The 24169-nt window shown below is 36.3% G+C and overlaps 2 protein-coding genes and 1 non-coding gene across 7 annotated transcripts; 1 reads left to right on the forward strand and 2 right to left on the reverse strand.

Annotated features, from left to right (window-relative positions):
- Window positions 1-1041: 1041 nt before the first annotated feature.
- Window positions 1042-20688, reverse strand: LOC131697612 (nesprin-3-like). 5 transcript variants are annotated; one of them, XM_058987828.1, is made up of 20 exons: window positions 20602-20688; window positions 19726-19895; window positions 15447-15528; window positions 14918-15075; window positions 14510-14682; window positions 13755-14064; window positions 12536-12691; window positions 11256-11600; window positions 10648-10784; window positions 10222-10396; window positions 9103-9285; window positions 8655-8798; window positions 8007-8141; window positions 7522-7683; window positions 7166-7329; window positions 6323-6788; window positions 5701-5859; window positions 5185-5349; window positions 4550-4588; window positions 1042-3478 (listed from the first exon to the last, which is right to left on the reverse strand). In XM_058987828.1, the coding sequence occupies exons 4-20, from the start codon at window positions 15059-15061 to the stop codon at window positions 3293-3295; spliced, it is 3243 nt and encodes a 1080-aa protein (XP_058843811.1). In that variant the 5' UTR covers window positions 15062-15075; window positions 15447-15528; window positions 19726-19895; window positions 20602-20688; the 3' UTR covers window positions 1042-3292. The 5 variants fall into 5 exon arrangements, with proteins under 5 accessions (XP_058843811.1, XP_058843812.1, XP_058843810.1 ...); XM_058987829.1 differs by lacking the exons at window positions 19726-19895; window positions 20602-20688 and adding an exon at window positions 18485-18736 and having other exon boundaries at window positions 15447-15517; XM_058987827.1 differs by lacking the exons at window positions 19726-19895; window positions 20602-20688 and adding an exon at window positions 18485-18736.
- On the reverse strand, window positions 20162-20437 carry LOC117422734 (small Cajal body-specific RNA 13). The gene has a single exon (XR_004547658.3). It is a non-coding gene; the product is annotated as a small Cajal body-specific RNA 13 (non-coding RNA).
- Window positions 20689-20986: 298 nt separating the features above from the next.
- LOC117422117 (glutaredoxin-related protein 5, mitochondrial-like) lies at window positions 20987-23930 on the forward strand. Its single transcript, XM_034036779.3, has 2 exons — window positions 20987-21395; window positions 23347-23930. Exons 1-2 carry the CDS (start codon window positions 21095-21097, stop codon window positions 23523-23525), a joined length of 480 nt encoding a protein of 159 aa, XP_033892670.1. The 5' UTR covers window positions 20987-21094; the 3' UTR covers window positions 23526-23930.
- The last annotated feature ends 239 nt before the right edge of the window (window positions 23931-24169 follow it).

Below are 24169 nucleotides of genomic sequence, written 5' to 3' on the forward strand. Positions count from 1 at the left end.
CCAGAAAAAAAAAAAGATCTGTTGACATCCCTGTAGGACAAGGTATTGCTTTATATGACTATACATTACTCAGTTGCTGGAGACCTGGTCATGTTCATGCATGACCAATGCCAGATCTCCAACTATATCTGCAATCCCTGATTTAGTTTTTTTTTTAAATGAAAGAAATATATGGTCTATTTAATCTCATTATTTTAAACTACAAGTCATTTTTATATATTTAGCATATCATTTTATGTCCACTTTTATGTGCCCATGGTCTAAAAATAGAAAAGGATATTTACTGATATTGATTGACTACACATAAACAAGATTTTTTGTTGTTGTTGTTGAAAATGAATTAATATTCTCTTTAGCGCTGGTCAATAGTAACATCTACACAAGCATAGACATAGATTTAAAATGTTAAACATCATATGGCTGGGCCACATCTCAATGTGTTTTTATACTGAGATCAGTTTAACCTACAGAGGAAACCTTTGTAATTCTATATCCCCCGGGTGGGAAAACATATACTGGCATTAATTAAGCAATATGTTGTCATGGTTACCTTTAAAAAGATTAAACATTTACTATATAAAAAATGAGCAAAGGGCAGGAGCAGCTATGTGCTGGACCATACTGTGGAAAGAATGAGCACTATTCATGGTCTCGCATAAGTAGACACAGCTGTAAACAAGTATCGTACCTAGTGAAAAGTTAGGCTGGTCTGGGTGTAAGGAACACTGGCCATCTCACAACCTTATGTACGAGCACAGAACATTAAGAAGTGAAATACTATAAGAGAATTAATTTTGGGGTTAAAATTCGACATCTTCTGAATACAAACAAAAACAGCCAGAGGAGGAAATGTATTCTTAAATCACAGTACAAAAGAGCCTTCAACATGTTTTTTGTTTCACTTTAGGACTTGCTTGCATAACTTATTTTAAGAAAACTTCTACTGCACTAGATGGGAGCGAGTCTGAAGTGAGATATGCAGCTTGTTTACTGAGAACATATGGTCTAGCTGATGAAAAATACCACACACACACACAATGCTTTTGTTTACACAATGCAAAGCCTTTAATTATTTAGCAACCGTGTAAAACATACCAGCAAATATGCATTCAACATGACCTCAAACTTCAGGATATAATGTATGAGACTGTTTGAAGTTTAAAAAAAAAAATACAAAAGGTATTGTTTAAATAATAACCACATATGTTATACTATAGAGCATATTGTTATGTTGCAATTTTAACAAGTAGCCATACACAGAATATGGATTGTCAGGAATAACATTCTTAAATTGTGGTTAAATCTTTCCAAAATGCTATCTCCCTCTTTCTTTCTTTACCCGTAGAGTACATAATTTACTTTCAATAGTACAATATGAGAATCAAAAAATAAATGTATTAAGAATTACAACTTTGATCTGTTACATGATGTATAAGACACCGGACATGAAAACTCAAGATATAATAATTGTACTCAATAGATACACCTAATATACACACATAGCACCTGTAAATGGTACTAAACTATTTAATAGTGGATGTAAAAGTTGATACAATGTTTTCCTCCAATTAAAATATTTTACAGGACAAGCTGTATATTGTATATATATAGTAATTATTTGATAATATACAATAGGAGTCCTTGACACACACTAGTTAAAAAGGCACAGGGAAACACTAAAAAAGGTTAAAAATGGAAAGTTAATACACCATAGTATATCAATCTGTCAAAATAATTTTGTACAGCGTTTGTTCAGATATTAATTCCTTGCTCTCAACTGAGTAATACAAACTAAAAAAAAAGTTTAGTTCAACTATTTCTGCAACAGTCTGGATTACTGCCAAATAGACAAAGGGGCAGAAGGCCCAAAGAAAGTAGGAATTTGATCAAAAAAGGAAATACTGTAAGCAGTGCTGACCCTTTTTACATATGCAGCATCACATAAAAATAAAAAAATAAAAAGTTTAAAACAAAAGACATCCAGCTGCAAAGGATGTGTAAGCACTAGAATCTTCATATTACCATAACTAAAAGCACATTAATGTTACGATTTGAAATGCTTACACACACACACACATACATATCTCTCATTTACCCTTCAGAACTGTCCATAGACAGAGGACAAACATCATTATTAAATGTAACTGAGTAAGTTGTTCTCACTACCATGTGCTGTCAGGTAGGGGGAAATGAATTAATCTCTCTGTTATTGAGTCAATGTTGATTGCTCACTACATTCATTTTAAAAAGTCTTTGGATTTGCAGTGCAACACAATGACACCAGCAGTTTTGAAAACTGGACAAATGCTCTAAGTTTATGAATACTTCATATTACTTAACCATTTGATACAATAATTATACAGATGAATTAGTAAAATAATGTTTATAAGTGCAGTTAGAAGTCAACCTCTTTGGCTTTTTGTAAAAGTACAAAAAAATAGGCCTACATAAACTATGATTTCAATCAAGTACATATTCCCCTCTTTTGGAAATAGGGCTTAATTGATACAAAGCAAATAATGGTTTTATACAGCATCCAAATATATGTTCAGTTTTTTTGCATCTACAATATAAAAATACAATGTATAATACTACGTCATGTTATGCTCAATATATTGTATGAATAAGCAACCTCAACAAAACTGAAGTGGCTCCCCATATAACCTATGGGTGCTTTTATAATGTTGACAAGTACAAATAGCCCTATTTGAATAACAATTCTCAAGTGGTATCTGCTGCCCAAGCTCCATCAATTGCATTGGGAATTCAAGTTTTAGGACTAGCATTTATCTGCATTCTTCTTATAAGAATAAAACATTCTCTTCAACATCTCTTAATAATGAGGGCATATTTTATTAGAGGGAAGTTTAGCAAACAGGTTGCCAAGAAGCTCATACTACTGGAAATTCCACTAGAGTGAGGTCCAAAGTGTTCCAACCTCGCTTAAGATTGAATCTGCTGACTAACAGGCTAGAGGGGTGCCTTGCCTTTCTACAATTAATGACAAAGGAATTGAAGGCAAGACTGTCTCTTTACACTAACACACATACACACCCACACTCCTCACACGTCTTTCACTAAATTTAACAATGACCGATTTCACCAGAAGAAATCAAACAACAAGGCAAATCCTTGACTTAAGTCTCGGAAAACGAGCCACAGGCCTCCAAGGAACACAATTAAAAAGTATACTATTAATGAATGTGTTTTGTTAGCACTCGCCCTCTTTGAGTCAGTCAGTACACAGTATAAGAAAAACAATCCCATTATCCGCTAGCAGTGCAGATTAAGATTATGTTGGCGGTGGTCCATCGTATCTCAGCATCAAACTGAAAGATCGGGCAAAGTTGTTGGCCAGAGAGCAGCTGGCTCCTTCGTCCACTAGGGGCAGCAGGAAGGCCAGGAGTAAGAGAGCAAGCAGTAAGAGCTGGAGGGGCAGGGCAGCACAGCACACCCGGTACAGGAAACCCGATCGTCTCTGAAAAACAAACAGAAATTTATAAAACCTGGAATGCAACCATGTTTACCATGTCACACACGTGACAATTCTCTTTTCACGAGACACCAAAAAAGGAGTTAGTTAATATAAAGATTTTGATGAGACTGCAGTTTCAGGTGTAAAACCTTTTAGAAATAGAATACCGATTTTATATACATTTTTTTTAACCTTTACCTGAATTTAACCTGTGTACATCAGCACCTTGTATAGAAGAATAATGGGATATGCTTGTTGTTTGGTGGCTTAGTCTAACATTAAAGTGCAATGATTTTAATAATTAACAGATAGGATCAGTGGGATGTGATGCAACGTGGTTTAAACATAGTAACACAGGCAACCACAACTCTCCTTTTACAACAGATTAAGAGTGTTGAAATGTGTCTATAAATATAAGCATAAACTGCAGGGGTAGGGGGTAGACAGGTAAGGGGTAAGAATGAACAAGAGTCCTTTGAGGTGGTCTAATCTTGTGGGTCCTGCAATAGGCCTAAAAAAAAATTAATTAAAAATCATTATGTAATAGAAACAGGATCTAAATCTGGAAATGAATGGTCTCAGTCTGTTCCAGCTAAGTATTACCTCAACTGTAAGGTGTTCAGCTAATGAGCAAAAACTATACAGACAGAAAGGACACAGCTCAGGAAGTTGAGGCAGGTTTAATGAAGCCAACAGAGCAAGTGGTTCAAGAATGTACAGTACATGCCAAAATATGGTTTTTAAAAGAATTGTCATTGGAGTGACTTAATCAGCTTGCCAACATTAAGATTCAGACACCTTTAGAATCTTAACCTGAAGAGCCTCCTTAAAACCACAAGCACTGGCTTCTTACTAGGAAAGAAATAATTAACAAGATTCATTTTTCTTTGACCCTGATGATGTGGATATAGTCCTTCAGGTGTTTGCCAGGCCAACTAGTCCTTTGTGTTTTCCCACAGAACAGCCAATCTAAATACATCTTGCCCTTTAGAGTTTATAAGACTTTTTTTTACCAGACAGAAGTTCCTAAATTAATATAAAAGCAGTATATAGTATTACTAAAATAATGTGTACCTTTTCTGTCCTGATAGGCTCATCCAGAGGTCCATGTCTCTGTGAAACAAAAAGTATATCACTATTCTAAAACATTTATCAATATTATCAGATGCCAAGTTAGAAACTGCTTTTCAAAAATGTTATTAATGGAATGATTATGTTTCACTCCAGAAATTAGTTCTTTTACAGTTTCTGGGTTTTAAACAAATATGTTTTTTCTTTGCTATATAAAAGTAAGCTACAGACCACTACATTAATGATCTGCCAAACAAGACAAAGCACCATCTTGTGGTCATTACAGAAATATTCAGTAACTAGATTACCAAGTAATTACACTAACACAGTGGAGTTAAAAGGTTTTAAGAGGAGATAATCATTTATATCGAATAATTCATATTATTATTATTATTTGTTTATTTAGCAGACGCCTTTACCCAAGGCGACTTACAGAGACTAGGGTGTGTGAACTATGCATCAGCTGCAGAGTCACTTACAATTACATCTCACCCGAAAGACGGAGCACAAGGGGGTTAAGTGACTTGCTCAGGGTCACACAATGAGCCAGTGACTGAGGTGGGATTTGAACAGGGGACCTCCTGGTTACAAGCCCATTTCTTTAACCACTGGACCACACAGCCTCCTTGTATAAATACCTGGGCAGCTACCCTAAGGTCCCCAACATCTTTCAGTTTAGATTTATAGAGCATCCACTGGTAGCGCAGGTCCTCCAGGTGTGCATCTGCACCCATTTTAGTTCCTTTTGACTTCAGCAAAGACTGAAATAGATCCTGCCCCATAGAGATGCGTGACCGTAGCTCCTGTGCATAAAGAACATGTGTCAATAAAATACAAACCATACATTACTGTACATTTAGAGGAGTTTAAAATCCATTCAAAGTATTAGATAGACACAATTAAATACTGAAAAGCTTACATTTTAATAAATACAAATTTTCAAAAAAAAGGATCCATACAAAGTGCCTTACCACCAGTCAGGCCGTCCCCAGTCCTTATTTTCACTCACTGCTGCCCAGGTCTACAATACAACCAGGGGCGCTGACCCATAACCCACCCAACCTCTTTTAGACAATGGATGTGTACTGTATTTTATTTAGTTTAGATTTAGCCTACATGTGGTTTGCAGAAGTGCCTTTAATACAAAATCCTACCTTAAGTCCCTGTTGCCTGCTTTTCAGTTCTTTACTACTCAGGGACTCTTTACGTATTAAAATCTTGGTTAGTTTGCCGTTTTCACTTCTCAGCCACTCTTCAAATTGCTTCTGCAGTTTATGGTAGTCACTGCGACCTTGGATTTCTTGTGCGCCGTCCTGAAAAGCATACATATTTAATTTAGCAATCAAAACATCTCTCCACATTACAATTAGTATTGTGACGATTTTAAAACCACAAGGGTATGAAACAGTGCTTTTTCGTTCTGTGTTTGTTGAAGTGTCAGTTAATAGTTATGGCAAGAACGATCCCAGCTTGGGGTTTGTATTGCTCTGTTCTGATTGTTTCTGAACAGTTTTATTTATTTCTTAGTGAGAGATAGGGTTTCTAATAGATCTTGATGTGGATGTCTTTTTTGTTCATCATCAGCTACACTATTTTATATGCATTTCCAAAGCAAATTTTCTTCAACGACGTTTATTACAAAAAAAAATAATAATTTTACAAGACCACAACAAGTAGTTATAATTCCAACAGATTAACTAACACACAGTATGGCTGGTCTGTATACCTTATTAAAACACATATACAAATAAAACAGAATATTTAAAATCCTGCTACCATGGTGTATCCATCAGGAGTGTCTGTTGTCACTTTGATGCGTTGTCCTGAACCTCTGAATTTCACGCCAAGGTTTCCTTGAACTTCATTGCTTCCCTGCTTTTGGAAATCATTTCTTCTGTGTTCTTTATATTCATTTCTGGCTTGGATACCTCCTCCTCCCTCAGATTGGTCATATTCACCCTCTCTTTTTAATGCGTAATGTCCACCTCTGTATTCAAAGCCTCGTTCACTGCCTGTCTTTTTAAATTCATAATCGATACCACCTTCATCTCGGTCATAATCTCCTTCCCTTCTGAAATCAGGTACATCTCCAGCACTGACTTTATTGACTCGGAGTTCATTACTTCCACGTCTCGAGTCATAATATCCTTCAGCTCTGAAACCACTTCCTCCTTCAGCTCCATGATCAGTTACTTCAATACTGAGTTCATTACCCCCTCCAGCTTGGATTTTGCTTCGCAAGCTGTAGATGCAGAAAAGATTTGAAACACAGTAGCTATTAATAGAAACCAGGGGCTTTTTACGGGCTTCAACTACTAGCACCATAATATTGGAAGCACTACAATATTGTAAAGCCTGAATGCCCAAATGAATGATTCCTTAGTTAATGTTTCAGTTTAATTTAATATCTTTTCAGTTTAATTTAATATCTCAAAGATTAGATACACCACATATTAAGACCTACAGTCTAAAAGGGGAAAGGAAATAAACAAAACACTGAGTAGAATTACTAAAACTTTGGAGTATATCACAAATAAACCAAGGCTTCTGTCATTTAAACATTGCCACCTGAAATACAGAATCTTATTTAAATGTATAAAGGAAGCATGTATATCTTGCCTGGTGATACTGCTCAGCAGGGAAGCCCTCGATTCCCTCAGCTGCTCCAGGTCTCTCTGTATGTGCACTCTGCCTTCAGAAGATGTTTTTGTCAGCACAGCATCTCCTTGAGACTCAACCTGGTGAAGCTCGATATCCTTCTCAGAGAACTCGGCAAGCAATTTCTGCAAGGAAAAGCAACACAAAGCTCATTTGCATTCGAAAAGCCAGCCACATATTTTTGCCTTCTAACTTTCAGCCAAAAACCAGCAGCGAGGGAAATAGAGGGTTTGGGCCTCGTATAACTTTGCATGAGAAACTCTGCTAAGCCGACACCAACAAATGGCACTGAAAACTAAACACAACTATTGACTGACCTGAACCTCAGCTTGGTGGTTCTCAATGTTCCACTCCCTATTTGAACTCCGAAACAACTCCAGTTTCTGTTTGGTTTCCATCAACCAATGTTCCAGGTTCAGCAAGTTCCCATGAAAACATTCATGCTCATAAATAGCATGTTCGCTTGCCTGAAGTTTAATCTGAAAGACATATGTAAAAAGAAGTGTAAATCCAGCTGCTAGATCAAAGAGCTACAAGGAAATTAATATAGTTGACAAAGTAAAAACATCACAAAAACTGCACCAGCTTATTTGATGTTTTGACAGAATGGTATTGACCTTGTTTAATAGAACACTTATTGGAAATTAACAAATGTATAATGGTTTGAATTAGTAGTTTAATAACTGTTTATTTTACGTGTCTGGTAAAAATATAAAACAGTGTACTCTTACACTTTTTATTCTATTTCTGAAAAAGTAAAGGGAAAAAAAAAAAGTGTTGACAACTTGTATATTTTTTTTACCTTTAAGGATCTATGAAGTGCTTTCCAGTCAGCTGATAGCTGGCCGATTTGAGTTCTGTAGGCGGGGTTTGAGGAAACCAAACTCTCCAGCTGTTGACTGTGAGCTTCAAAGTCAACTAAATCGTTCTGAATTATCTGTAAAGAAAACTATAATTACACATGCTACGCTACATCCTTAAATTGGAACATTCAAAGAGCAAAAGAGTGCTTGTTTTACAACTAGGGGGCAGTAAAGAGCAAGGTTTGGCGCTTCTGCACTGCCTAAAAACCAGGAGATCCTGATTGTCAAATCCCACAATTCAGAGTTGTGTTTCAGAGATGGTTTGAGTTTGAACAGCTGTCAGACTTACAGAGGTGGGGTGTTTGATTCATTATTTGTGTTAAAACACTCTCCCTGTATTTATAGCTTCAGCACAGAGAATTATGAACTTCTGACAAAATAGTCATGCATGTATTGATGTTTGCTGGACACAAAGTTCTGATTTATGGTACATAAGACATTCCTTTATACCACTGAACGTGTTTTTTAGTAAACATTTTCTTACAGCTTTGGAAACACAGCTAATCTGCCTATGTTCAAGCTCATGTTTTGAGAAATGATGCTGAATTCATTTAGCAAAACTGTTAGAATTGTTATAAGCAAATTACCTCCAATCGTTCAAACTGAGCCTTTTTAGTCAGGATGTCAGGCTGCAGGGCATTCTCAGCTTCAATTTTCACCCTGATATCATCCAATTGTTTCAGGAATGATCCATAAGCCACATCAAAATCCTTTGTTCTTGACATTAAACTCTGATGTGTAAAAAGCATGTTAACATTAGAAAAAGAAAACTAACTATATCAATAGAATATTTTGTAATCTAGTAATGTAATTATCCTGTTAATTTGCATAGCTGAAATGGGTAAAAAAAAAAAAAAAAAAAAAAAAAAGAAAAAACTGGTCTATGGTACCGCTAGGTTCAGAGTAACAGCATGTAAATACCAAAGCTATAACCAGGTTGTGACAACTGTTTGTTTTTAAACATTGGTGAACAGTAGGGGGCAAACTAAAGGAATGCTGTGCCCTGGTCTTTCAACGCTTTCCTGATGGCTTTACCTGCAGCCGGCTCTTCGTTTGGAGTAGTCTGTTGTGAAGGCGTTCTCTCTCTTTTATAGCTCCAACAAGATCTGACTTCAGGTCCTTTGCCTTCTCCTCAACAAAGATGCTGCCCAGCAAATCCTGCTTTACATGCAAGAGGCTGAGCCTCTCCTGGAACTGAGAGCTTTGACACAGCAATGTCTGGATCAAATGACAAAACATATATAATTAAAAATCAGAATCTTTATCATTAAGCATCCTAAACTGCAGAATGCATATTCTGGGCCAGATTTAAAGATATCAACTTTAGTGAGGTGGTGCTTAGATCTGCCTATGCAATCTCAGCAACACTAATGTATATTGACTGTCCCAAGTTAACAGTTAATATACATCAGTGTACACACACCTTTAGAAGAATCATAAGCTGAGAAAGCAACAGTTTCTACAGATCAAAGAATTGTTCTGCCTTCCTCTGCTTTTTTTTCTCAATTTCTTTCTATTAGTTTGATAACTACAGCAAAAACAGTACAGATATAAATGATTCAAATAATGTTTCAAACTGCTCTGGGCTTAAGCATAAATAAATAAAAAGGGATATTGCCATGATTGTTAGGTAGGTAAAGCAGTATAAAATATATATTTGAACTAGGAAACAATACAAATTGAAAAAAAACAAAAAACACAAAACCTTACCTTTTCTTCAGATGTCAAGAATGATTATGTCACAACAACCTTACACTAAACAAGCCAAACAAGAAAATACCACATCATACCATAGTACTACTAAACCTGAAAACGTATTTTAGGAATTTTTGAACAATGCACAACTTGTCTAGCCTCCCTTGAGAACATGTTATTTGTTTATTTAGCAGACGCCTTTATCCAAGGAGACTTACAGAGACTAGGGTGTGTGAACTATGCATCAGCTGCAGAGTCACTTACAATTACATCTCACCCGAAAGACAGAGCACAAGGAGGTTAAGTGACTTGCTCAGGGTCACACAATGAGTCAGTGGCTGAGGTGAGATTTGAACCGGGGACCTCCTGGTTAAAAGCCCTTTTCTTTAACCCCTGGACCACACAGCCTCCTTGTTCCAGGTAAACAATGACAGACAGACAATGGAATCTGTGCCATACCTCAATCTGCTGCATGTGCATGCTGAGCAGTGCAAAATCTGTAACTTCTGAAGAATTCTCAAGAACTTTCAATGCTGAGGGCCTCCACTGCACAAACTTTCGCAGAGGATCTTGGAAGATCTGCCTCAGACTGCTCTCTGTCTCCGTCGACAGTTTAAATGCCTTTCCTTTCACACTGCATTAAACAAGACCACAAAAAGATCTGCTCACAACAATACTGTGAAGATGTTTTGTTGCTGTTGGGTACCAATAAACACAATATATTACACACTATGTATATGAAGTACAAACAGTACAAACAGGCCTATTTAGAAGGCTGGGTGTTTTCTAAATATGTTGTTTGTGTTTTACAGCAAGTGACAAATGAACTGGAAACAGGATGTTTTATGGAAAGCAAATGCTTGACTTTACCAAACATTTATTCACCTGTGATATTCCTTCACTGCAGCCAGAACATCATCAGAATGAGGCTTCACATTCTGAGAAAACCTGAACAACTCCTTCAGCTGAGCTTTCAGCCTCTCAACACGTGACTCTTCCACTGCCAGAGCTGTCCTGATTGCCTGGAAAACCAATTCAGCATGAAGTCAGTACAAACAGAACACACAGAAAACACTACAGCTAAACATAAACAAAAGAGCATGCTGTAGCTATTCCATAGCTTTATAGTACAGCACTCAATTTTCTGAACAAATTGATATTATATTTTTTAAAAACACATGCACTGTATTAGAAACTAAACACAAAAACAGCAAACCACAATCTAGTTTAGACTAAAATGAGACAAATCACAATCCTGGTTGTGACATACCTCTTTTTATAGTCTGTATTTAAAAAAAAAAAACAACAACAAGGTATGAAAGACAAGATTGTTATGCTCATAATTTTTACTTCACTTTGGCATCTCTGCCTGAAGGTAAAATGTCAATGTTTAAGACTCCAACTTGACAGATGCATGAAAGCCCAACAATTGCAAACCATGCCGATGGTGACAAAAGCTGAAAAAACACAATTGTGATCTCCACACATCTTACCATAAATTTTCTCCACAGAGCTACCATTTGCTCTTCTGTTCTTTCCACGTCTTTGAACTCCAAGTCTTGGTTAAGCTTCTGCACTAGCTTTCTGAGTTCTGCCATGTCAGATTTCATCTTGAGAACCTTGGTTCTGTATTCTGATTGAATACGGACAGTGTTCTCTAGTCTCTCTTGCTCCTGTTCACAAGCCAGCCTCAGGCTCTCCCAGGCTTGTCTCAGCTCTTCCACCTCCTTCGTGGTCTTCTCTGCTCCCAGTGGAGACGTACTGTTCTTCACAGCCTCAGCCAACCTTTCAATGTGCTGTAAAGTCTTCTCCTCGCTCTTAACACTTTTAAGAATGTCCTGAGGGAAGCAGGAAAAAAAAGAAAGAGACAGCTTTTGAGTTCCAATATCAAAAAGAACAGCCAATCTCATCGAGTAACTTATCTAACAAAAAGTCTTCAACTGGCCACTTTTTATATAGTTAATTGGTTAAAATTGACTTTTAATTGCTTTAATTAAATCCCAGCAATCTAATTCTAGAGAATTACTAGCAATCCTTTAAAGGGACCCAAACATCAAATGTTAATTATACTTAGGGCTTCTGTTCTGTTTTTATTGATTTCATTTTTTGGTGCTTATTTGTAGCTATTTTCGAGTTTTATACACTGTATAAAATTATTGTTTTCGGTTACTTTCCAAAATGCTTGTATGTATAGAAACTCGACAGTACTTGTACACTTAAGCTGTACCTTCTTTCCTGTTTTATTCTATCTAACTGTAATATAGCTTTAAATCCCACAAACAAGCCTTCTAATTGTAATCTCGTTTTAAATCTCGCAAGCGGAGTCTCCAATAGAAATGTAGGAATTTGCTGCCACTCAGTAATTGGGGTGGGTTTAAATCATTCAGAACGAATCAATCATAGAGAGCACTGGGAAAGGTAGTAGTTTTTTGGTTTTTTTTCTAAATGGGAAAGGGTTGAAGTCAGCGTAAATTGAGTAACCATTAACATTGTTTTTCTGGTGTTTATTGGCTATAGACTGATTTAATTATATATATATATATATATATATATATATATATATATATATATATATATATATATATATATATATATAGATAGATCTATATATATATATAGGGGGTGTTTTATCGGTTAAAACCAAAAATCAGAAGCCTTAATTAAAATACATTCTAGAATTTCAAGAGTGTTTCTTCTAGGACGTGGTCACTACAGAATTCTTCACAGGTGTTATTTAATTATATACAATGAGATTCATTTTAAACTGCTGTACCTTCCATGTCTCCTGTTTTTCATCTGTTGAATCTGTCATTTCACTGCACTGGGCGATTTCTTCCTCCTTGGAGCGCAGCCAGACTCTGAATTTATCAGTAGAACCTTTGTAAAGCTGGTGTTCCTCTACAATTTTTTCAAGTAATTTCATTCTTTCCTGAAAAAAACGAAAGAAAAAAAAAAACTTTCAGAACCGAGACCAGTTATTAGCATGCAGTTCGTCCTTTGTTTTGTTTTACTTTAATGTGGTTACAGTGCTAAACTTTTTGTTACACTCACAGCATTTAAAAAAAAGGCTCTCATGACATGAAGTGCTCTTTAGATTCGGTGTGTCAACAAGATCTGAACATTCCCCACCTCATGGTATTTCTGGACAGACTCAAGTCAACATTTAGCACATGTCTAAACTTATTTTATAGCTGTACCCCAGAATAGTCACTTGAAACATAGTAAGAAAACCTGGTATTATGTTTCACACCTGTTGAAGACTGTCCCCTTCTACAAACAGCTGACAAACTAAAGGTATACAGTAGACACATTTGTACGTGCAGGACAGCACTGCAGACAGGAAACACTAGCAATAAGTAAAAGCTGAATCAAAGTTTAACATGAGTATAAGTATAGTATATGAATACTTCAAATGAAAAAAAAAACATGTAATAAAAAGAAGGTGCTACAGAATGTGGTTAAAGTGATATGGTTTGCTTTAACTACTAGTTATTTGAACCCTTTTAAAAGCATGCCATTAGAGCAACAGGGCTTAACATTGACACTACAAACACCACAAGGAATAGCTGTTGTTGCACTGCCAAACACATTGAACACGTGTTCAAATAAGCTCCTGGCAGGTTAATGACAACTAGAGATTGCACTGTGTTTCAGATGTATTCGTTCACTGAAGTACAAGACAATGCATTCTGTGTATCTCATTGTTCTTCAGGTGTGTTTTTTTTTTTTTCAGCACAGGTCAGTCTCATCACACATACTTAATTAAGATATAAAGTCAAGCACAATTTAAACTAGTAATAAAAATTGCGACAAACACAGACGGGAGGACAGAAAAAAAAGACAGCCTCCGTATAGCACCAGATTCTGATACACTCAATAAATTGTGCTAAAAATGTTCATAACAAGTTAATAAAAAATGTAAAGCAGTGGTAAATCGTAAGAGACATATCATTGTGTCTATCAAAACCATGAACACTGCAGCCTGTACCAACCTGAGCCTTGGTTCTGATCTCTTCATAACTGTCTTTGAGACGTTCCTGGGCCTCGCTGTCCACACTGGGGTCCTGGGTGCGATTATACAGGCTGGCTGCCTCGTCCAGCAGCCTCTCCAGCAGGATGGCCTGGTTCTCGGTGTCACTCAGCAGGACGCGGTGATGGTCCAGCTGCCAGCGCTTCTCTTTCAAGCCCAGCTGCAGCTCCAGGTTGGGTTCAAGAGTCATCTTCATCTTCCCCAGCCACAGCCCAAACTCTTCATGGGCCTTCAGGTACTCACTCCAGTGCAGCCACACCCACTCAATACGGCTACAGAGGGGCAAGTGAGGACAGTGAAAACAGCTGGAAATGTTTGTCTAGAAACAGAACGTCCTACACTTATCAGGATATTTATCAAAAAGCTAATTTGGCTGAACACAGGTATCTTGTTTTCAGCTTCAACAAAAAAAGAAAACAGCATTATGCCAGACTCTCCATGACTTGAAATACATTTGTTAAATTATGTAGTCTGTTCTAACCTTAGGTGTAAGAAGATGACTAACGTTGGTAATATTAACGCATAACAACTTACATTAATACATCTGTTTTTCTTTTGGAATAGAAATCTTGCTAATGAAACACTAGAGATTACCAGCAGAAGACAGTACTGTATCAAATGTTTTTATTTTCTCTTTTATTTTAAGTTTTTTTTCATTTTTTTTTTAATAAAATACAAATCTTCTGTGGTATCTAAAGCAAATTCAACCTATATTACCTGTGACAGTGGATGATGTATGTACATGTTTCTTCCCACAGTGATTTTATTTCTTTTAGTTTGGAGAGTGTTTTGTGCTTCTGGTCCTCATCGCTGCACTGCAGAACAGCGTCCCCTGCCACAAATACAATATCCATCTTAACTTTGCCATCATGCTCCGACTCCCAGATTTTCTATGAAAAAGAAAATATATAAGGGGAATGGCATCTCTCATAATATGTATGGTTTAATGATAACAACTGAAGAGACCCCAATACCTATCCAGCAAATGAAATACAAAAACTCACGTTAAGGCTACTGCCAAATTTGACAGGTAAAAGTGAACATTTATATTTTGCCCAGTGAGTTTCAAACACTGAACATATTTAGTATCCCTCACATCCAAACACCCTGTGGTGTGTTTCTCACCTCTGTTTCTCTCAGCCTGGCTTCCAGGGCTGCCCTGGGGCCTTGGGTATTGTCATTGACTTTCAATCTCTCCTGGACAGCCAGCATCCAGGCCTGGGCACTCTCCAGGCTCTCTCCAAACTCATCCTGCACCTCCTGGGTCATGGTGCAACACAGAGCTGCAGTTGGGTAAGGCGGGAGGAATAAAGTTCAGAATGTTGCAACATTCCAGGTACCAGCTTAAAATATTTGTAAATCTCTAAAATTCCATTGGTGGAGCAGGACAACATCACAAAAAAAACTAAAAGCACAACTGGGCCTTATCCAAGCACATAGTTCATGGAAATTATGGGGTGATCATTGAATCAGAAAACGTTCTTACGCAAGAATAATCCAACATGCATGTGTATTTATGAGAGTTTAATCATATTATCCACTAATGAGCTGCATAGAATAAGGCAACAGCTGGGTATGGTTATTCAAAAGAGAGCCTCAAACAGCAACCTCAAGGCAGGCCTAATCTTGTTTTCTGGACTTTTAATTTGCTTACCTTAATGCTGATCGAGAAGTCTAGTTTGTTCTCAGTATATATTCTTCATGTTACCTAACAGAAAGTCAATTCTTCCAAGAAGCTGAGAATAAATGAGAATGCAATTAATAATATTCCACGGACAAAAAACACCTATATACGTTATAATATACCCCAGAATGTCAAGTGCCAGAACAGCTTAGACTTGTTGGCATCGCTTCTGTCTAAAGTTAAGTCAGCAGGTTAAAATATGCATTTCAAATAAACAAAAAAACTGTAGATTCTCCACCCATTGAAATTACAATACAACACATTATCACTAACAGTAATAGTTTCTGGATGCAAGCCAGAACCAAAATAAAAAATCTACATCCATAATTCCAACCTAAAACACTTATGCTTAAGCCATGTACTTGTGCTGTGTGTGTAGCTGAAGAATAGTCAGTGTTTACAACCTGAGGTTCATGGAATGTATCTGTAGTAGTCAGTGCATTTTCTAAAAAAATCTGTTTAATGGCAATTGGGATGTTCAGAAGACACAACTAAAAAGGCATGCTACTGCAGCCTGTCCCCAGGCACCACGGAGCAAGCAAAAGAGCCTGTTTTAAGTGTAGGCTCAAAAAAGTAAAAAAACATTACCAAAACATCAGCTTCATTATTATTATAATGAATTTAATTTTTATTAGATGTGTTTTTTGCTGTACTATGCAGTATCATCATTTCCCAAATTCTTCTATCAAATTACTGTACAGTATCAAACAGCAGAAGCCCATCAATTTCAGCATGCCTGCCCCCACCCCCCACAAAAAGAAAATAACTATAACAAAAAAATAACCACAAACCAAGCACGATTAGACGATTCTCCAAAATACACACAAGGAAGACGTAGATATGTTTATTTTACATGACTTTATATTCAGTCATACTTTTTGAAATGTAGGCTACTTATCCGGTTACTCAAAAGCCAAAATATATTCATAATGCATGAGCATGTGGAATATGCATTTCAGTTTCTCAGTATCTTTTATAAATTCAGCTTGCATTTTAAATGGCACACCCCCCATGCACAAGGCCACCTTGCTATTAATAGAATGTCCTACACCTTTCCCCAGGTAATGTATAAATAATTGTTATTTCGTTGTACAGTTGTTACCACTAAGGTACAATGTACTGAAACACTTGCTCCAAAATGATCTGAAACTACACTGATATGTATCTGACTTTCTAAACCATGCGTGATTTTCTAAATCAGTAGGCTCTGCAAAGTGAATGGGCTTCCAATTGGAGCTCCATTTCCTGTGCATAAATAATGTATCTCTGTTAACTTAACAGACCCAAAAGGTAAAGTGACTACTAATTCAACTTTAGTGTTTTTAACCTTTACACACAAAATCTGTCTTTTTCAATATACTCTTTTGAAAGTGGTTGAACTTTCAAATAGACCAAAGCTTGCCTTACATTAGCTGCCAGGTACAACTGCATTGCAGTTTAGTCATTAAAATGTAAAAATGGATAGATACTTCCTAATACGTGGTTAATTATTTAAAATTATACAGGAAAATAAAAATAGCTTCTATCCTATACAGAGCAATTATAACTGGCAGTACGTTTATGAATTTAAATGTAGAACAGCATCTGTATTATTAAACCTAAACCGAGTGTGAATGTTATTAAATGCCACCTTTATAAAGTTAACTGCCAATAGGTCATGCTGCTTCTTTTTTTATTTCAACGGATATAATTCCCCGCTGAAAACAAAGTATTTTTTCTTTTTTTCTTTATTACATTAGGCGTTTCCCTAGGAGTGACTCATTCCTACCAGTTAATGATTTCCCAGGGCTACCACCAGCAGTGTGGAGTAGAGGTTAGAGCACTGGACTCTTGACCGGAGGGTTGTGGGTTCAATCCCCAAATGGGGGACACTGCTGTTGTACCCTTGAGCAAGGTACTTTACCTAGATTGCTCCAGTAAAAACCCAACTGTATAAATGGGTAATTGTATGTAAAATAATGTAGTATCTGTATAATGTGTAATGTGATATCTTGTAACAATTGTAAGTCGCTCTGGATAAGGGCGTCTGCTAAGAAATAAATAATAATAATAATAATAATAATAATACCACACAAATAAAAGGATTTGCATATACGTTTGGTGGCTCATCCGTTTTTAAAGGCTTGGCACTGTCTATATTCTATGAAGATTGTTTGCACTATAGTATACAGCACATTCCTTTACAGTCATATTTCTGGAATTCTACTAGACCACGCCAAATTACAAAGGTGGTAGTATCGTTCTTCAGTTAGCTTATGTACAGTATTTAGAGGGCGAATTATTGTTTACAGCCACCTACATCAACAGGAAATACCGATATATTTAGCCGAGTTAAGATATACGACCGCACAGCTCACATATCAGACACGTTTAAACAGGTTCTGCAATTGGTTGTAAAAGGCATATGAAATGTTTACGTAACCAGATCCTTACAGGCAAAGCACGGTACATTACGTTTTAAAATAGCAGACGAAATTAATTTAGCTAGGGTTGTTTTTTGGTAGCAATACCTATTGAAATACTCCTCCAGACATGTGCCAATTGATGTAATAACATGAATGCAACAGTATATATTTTACACTCATGCCAATGTTTCCCTGTGCCAATTGTATTTCAAAGTAAAGTTACACTGCGTCTATGCATTACTGGTTACACAAGTTAAACTTTTGCATCTGTACAAAGAAAAAAACAATGTAGCTCGTTTCACTTTTAAATATCCGTCTAAAGTGTAAAATAACCTGTAGTTTTACCCATCTATTGGTTTACGTATGCTACCCAGTATCCATTCAGCGACCAAATGTATCAATTGCGAGCAGACCTTAAATGTATACAGATGATGTTTTCGATCGATCTTCTCAAATTCTGCAACAACTTAAAATCACATCTATTTGAAAAGAAAAAAATAACGCGTATTTGTGGTCTACAGATAACTACATACAGTATGATTAATAAAAAAAGATAACATTTGTAATCTTTATATAACCAAAGAAAATATGTCCTTTACATACCACTACACAGGCATCAATTGCGTGTTTAAACTAGTCACACAGCGCTAAGATCCCTCCAGATACATTTTTCATGACTCAACTGTCAGTGAAGGAAGAGAATCCAAGGCCTCCTCTAATTGAAATCTAGTCGTGTGACATCGTTACCTTTTACCAGACGACAGCAACCAATCGTCAGAGCAACCGAACAGCTTGCTCAGATGGCAGAATTATAAATACTTTTTGCATACTGCGCTGCACAGTACCACGTGATACCTAAAGTCTGGAAAGGGCGTCTTTCAAACAAAACCAACTCAAACGGAACTAGGCCTAATTGTTTTCAGATTTATTTTTCATATATTTGTACACATTGCACGCAATGGAAAAAAAAAAAAAAAAGTAGGAATTTAATATTTGACCCAATGCAACAATTGGCTAAATATAAAGTACGCAACATGAAAGGGGCGTGGTCTGATGGATCTTTGTACTGCATGTTTACATTTTGGGAGGGAGTTACAGTTGGTACTTCAGAACATAAATCCAGAATAGGAGATTGAAGTAGCGCAGTAATACATAGTTTTAAATATATGGCACATTAAAAAAAAACAGTTTCTACAACCATGTTTAAATATCAGGTCTAGAAGTAGATAATGTAAAATTGTTTTATAATTAAATAGGGCACATAAGTCTAAAATTGTAAATGTCTTACAGGGAAATTAGTTTCAAACATTCATATAAAACAGCAGAAAGTCCATTCAAAATAAGAAAATAGATCCGAACTACATTTTTCTACATATTTAATTTCTACCTTCAATCATTTCTACAAAAAAAACCCCACTCCTAGTTAATGTATACACTGAAAACTCCTGGTAGCATGTACTATATCATATTTTAGAGTAAAGTTATTGAAATAGAAAAAAAAAATCTGTAATAGTTTGAAAGCATGGTAAGCAGAAAAAAATCCCAAACAAATCAAATATGTTGATATAAAATATCTCTAACATTGGCAAGACAAGACTGCAGACCACCCTACAGCAATCCCAGTCTGTTTGTGCACAGTCACAGAAAAAAAGGAAAAAAACCAACACACAATTCAAAGTGAAATAAGTGTATTTATTCTTAACGTATTATTCTTTGAATGTATTTGTTTACGACTGTAAGTCGCCCTGGATAAGGGCGTCTGCTAAGAAATAAAATAAATAAATAAATAAATAAATAAATTCCAGGAAAAGCCTATTGTGTCTTAATATCCATTTGTTGCTTACTATCTTTGTTACCATACTTCCTTCATCATTATCCTATACAGAAATTCAGTACAAATGTCATTCAAAAATCTGCTTCTATTTTGAGGTAATCATTATGGAAGCAGCACTGACTGACTAGTAGAAAACCATAAAGATCCTCAGCTGTGATGCGATAAACCGATCCCAGCGACCTGAAATAAAAAGTAAAATAAATTTCAAAACTGGATAACGGTATAGTCAGCAACAGCCCACACAGCTGACAGTAATCACAGCAACACAACTATTCGTTCCAAAGGCGGAGTAAACCAGTGTACTTGCATTTTTATTGGGTACAAAGCAATGGTAAAACACACAAACAATATTTCCTTTAAATACGGTCAATAATCTAAATCAAATTGAATGCTATTTAGAAAATGAATGTGTTTTGTTTGTTTGTGTTTGTTTTTTAACATGCATGAAGTGTGGCAGTTCTGAATGTTTGGGGAAACATAACTTGTGTCGCCAAATATTACACTGCAAACGCTTCTCTCTACCTGTTAGCTACCTGTTGATGGATGACAAAACCGGTGAATCTGTCACCACCGTGGAAATAGGATGGGAGTGTCAAAGAAATATCGCACGTAGAACTGCTACTTCTGCAGTCACGCCTAAACTTCCTTTATTTTCTCTTTGCAGTCCTTATAAACCCCAAGCACAGAATAGTACAAAGGGCAAACGTGAAGGACTGCACATATCTGAACGCGTTGCTAAGGTAGTTCTAGTTGTTGTATGTATTCATGTTAAACACACATTGACATTCATATTTAGTTTAATTTAATACAACGAACATTTCAATTTGATATAATTTTACAGTATAAACCCCTTCAATTAATGTCACCATACTTATCGGGTACATACCTTACTATTCTGTACTCTTCAAAACAAAACAATATTAACTCGCCAACTTTCACCTGGAATTTAAATCCACCCGGAAGCGGAACTACACCAGCAAACCACCATTGGTGCACCGGAAATACTATCAAAACAGTATATTTGAATTTATGTAATTGATGTAATATTATCCTTGCATATATAACACATATATAGTTAAATGTTGCAAACTGTAAAAAAATCGCGTTCTAAAATAAAAATAATAAAAATTTTACACCATGATAAAATGTGTTGACTTCTAACACATTTTAAAGCAGCCGCCCCAACGTTAAAACTGGTTTGATTGACATTAATAATGCCGAATCATGGCGATTACGGTTTGGAGGGACAGATCACTTATCCAATAGCAGCATCGCATGTGCAGTTCATGTTCATTTGGATCGAGGTAGCTGACGCAGTGTATTCCTTAACGAAGAGTGACCCTGACATCAGACAGTTTTACTTTCCAAAGTATTAAACCATGAATCATTTATTTAGATTGTCTGCCGGTTTGCTTCGTTCAGGTACTGCCGGATTGTACAGACGGGGACCAGTGCCTGAGGGGCATGTGTCGTTGGTTGTCGCACGACTTTTTAGCAGTGAACCCGAAAATAGTGAGCTGGGGCAGCTGATTAAAAAGGATAAGGTTGTGGTGTTTATTAAGGGAACCCCTGCCCAGCCGATGTGTGGGTTCAGCAACGCCGTGGTGCAGATCCTTCGGATGCATGGTGTTGACGATTACGCCTCTTATAACGTGTTGGAGGACCAGGACTTGAGACAAGGTCAGCAGCTGGGGTTGTGTTTGTTACAAAACATTGTAACTTTTAATACCGTACACGAGGCAGTCAAAATACAAATACGATTTATGAAATATTTAAATTGTACAATTTACATTGGTATTAATTGGATGCATTTATCTATGTTTCCATTTCGAATACATTTTAAAGTAACCTAATTACAAAACTGTCATATTGATGTCTATGGGAAGGTAACTGCATTTTTCTCCAAAAAGGTTATGAACATTGCATTTTGTTATGTACGTATTTGGCTGTACACTGGTGTGTGTGTGTGTGTGTGTGTGTGTGTGTGTGTGTGTGTGTGTGTGTGTGTGTGTGTGTATGTGTATACACACACACACATTTTTTTTCTTGTTTATATATTTATTCAGAATCGCAGGAATAAATAAACTGTTCCAAACAGTTTGACCATTTGGTTGCTGCTTCACGTTTAGAATGACTTGTTTCAATGTTTAAACCGTCTTTCTACAGCATACTATCACGTTGTCACTTAAAACAACAACTTCCCTTGTGAAATCTATTCACACAATATGGTTATGCTTCCAGTGAAAAGGGACATTACTGTAACGTCCAATTCTGCTATATCAGTTTGCTGCCTATTTAAAACATTTATGAAGTTCGGTTTAATTATTTTTACTGTAAAATATTAGCAGTATTCGTTTTTAAAAGGCACAAGTAGAACACTGGTTGAACAGCACCAGTAACTTTAAAAGCAGTTACAGAACAGGTACTCAGCCCACCTGTCATCAGATGATTTTCTTTTAAATAACCTGGTAATGTCATTTTTTATCAAGTAAATGTCCCTTAAAGATGGGAACAAAATGTTTATTACATGAACTATTTCCCCAAATGACACAGCAGAGAGTTTTCTAGATGGAAGGAAGATTATGACACGCTACTGGAGCCTCTGGCTATAACTGAGACAGACACCCAACACACACTGTATTCTTCAAGCTTTGGTTTATTGTAATTGTGAGTGAGTCGTTGCACCTGATTATTGTAATTTAAGGAATTTGTTAGAAGTAGTGTTTACAGGACTATAATTTTGAACTGTGCACAGTGACAATAGGATTAGTGGAAAAGTTCTTTGTACCTTTTTTTTTTAACGTGAAAGAACATTGTCTACAGTAATTTACAGACAGTTTGAAGTTTAATGGGAGCACTTTTTTTTTTTTTTTGCATTTTGCCTGTGGGTCAAGAGATTATTTTCCTGGATCCCTCAATAGTGCAAAGTTGGAGTGAGCCTAGGCTAACTGTCAGGTCTTTCTCGGTCTGCAACAGTAGATAAGTACTGTGACCTCTGCTTGTCTTTTGGAGCAGAAGGCAGTTCCTTTTTATCATGCTACAATGTGAATATACTGAAGTCCTACATATTCCTCCTACACTTTCTGTTGTATGTTGGTTATTCTGTAAGTCTCCTTAAACTGGACATCAGTGGTAGGCACATTGAATTTAATACATCAAACAAAGCTTACTGGATTTTAAAATAAGTCATTAATGATGCTGTACATTAACAACAAATGCAGAAGATTGCAAGCTTTACCCCTATTCGAAGGTTAATTTACATGTTCACATTACAGTATAATAAAAATGATGATCCCCATATGATATGATTTTTATAATATTCGTACTATGGTACTTTATGTATTCAATAGTTTAACATTTTGTTTCACTGTAAAGTGTATGGTTCCAATCAGGTTTCAAATTAAACTGCCGTTATCCTGTTTTGAATCTTGAAACGAAATGCAGACATATATTTCAAGTAGCCCGTTCAAAATATAACCTAAAAAGATAAACAGTTATACAGTTTATCATTAATTTGACTCCACAACAGTGAGATTTAGACCTCCATTAACACAATCTGTTTCCCAAGAAGTCTGTCTGTCCCCAATGATAAAACCGTAGTAAAAACATCATTATTTCTGTCTTCCTGCAGGAGTCAAAAACTTTTCCAACTGGCCGACCATCCCTCAGGTTTACTTCAATGGGGAGTTTGTTGGGGGCTGTGATATCCTGCTTCAGATGCACCAGAATGGAGACCTTGTGGAAGAACTGAAGAAATTGGGAATCCACTCCGCTCTTCTAGATGCAAATAAAGATGAGCAAAAAAAGTAGAAGATACAGAATGGAAAGAATCAGCAAATATTACGTTCTGTGAATATGTACATGGATTTCCAAATATTATTCTATTTCAGCAATGCCTTATACAATCTCTTAAGAAGCCAAACACAGCTGGAATTACACTGGAAAGTGAACACCAAAGTGCTGTCTCTGCACACTGTCATTCCACTCTTGCAACAAAGCTCGACGAGGCAACACACACACGTTTACTAGCAACCTTTCTGTGTACTTTTGGACTTTCTGGCTTGCTGCACTGTTCATGAAAGATAATATTTAAATCGTTTGGAATATTTGTTGTATTGAAATGTATAATGAAAGCAAAAATAGTGTGTCTGTGTTAACTTCTTTATATTAAAATATTAGTGTGATTAAAAATTTTAACATGTCTTTTGCTGCAAATACTGTATTGCGTATTCTTTTCGTGCATGAACAAAAAAAAAAGAACAATATCTTTTAACAGGCGCTCTGTACAGTACATGCAGAGTCTATTAATGTATTTAGGGAAACACTTGCTGCTTTAAAAAAAAGGGGGCATTTGTGGGGGCTTAAGTGCTGTTTAAGAAAATTACCTTTTTGCAGAATCGCTGCAATTGTTAAAGTGAGTAGAATTTTAAATAGCAGGTTAAGTATCTCAGTCA

The sequence above is a fragment of the Acipenser ruthenus genome, chromosome 15 (assembly GCF_902713425.1).
Source record: "Acipenser ruthenus chromosome 15, fAciRut3.2 maternal haplotype, whole genome shotgun sequence".
Lineage (NCBI taxonomy): Eukaryota > Metazoa > Chordata > Actinopteri > Acipenseriformes > Acipenseridae > Acipenser > Acipenser ruthenus.

Coding starts and splice junctions, on each gene's coding strand:
- LOC117422117 (XM_034036779.3), top strand. CDS start 21,095: ATGAATCATTTATTTAGATTGTCTGCCGGTTTGCTTCGTTCAGGTACT. Junction 21,396..23,346: donor GGACCAGGACTTGAGACAAG/GTCAGCAGCTGG, acceptor GTCTTCCTGCAG/GAGTCAAAAACTTTTCCAAC.
- LOC131697612 (XM_058987828.1), bottom strand. CDS start 15,061: ATGACCCAGGAGGTGCAGGATGAGTTTGGAGAGAGCCTGGAGAGTGCC. Junction 11,601..12,535: donor AAAAACAGGAGACATGGAAG/GTACAGCAGTTT, acceptor TGCTTCCCTCAG/GACATTCTTAAAAGTGTTAA. Junction 4,589..5,184: donor ACCTTAGGGTAGCTGCCCAG/GTATTTATACAA, acceptor TTTGTTTCACAG/AGACATGGACCTCTGGATGA.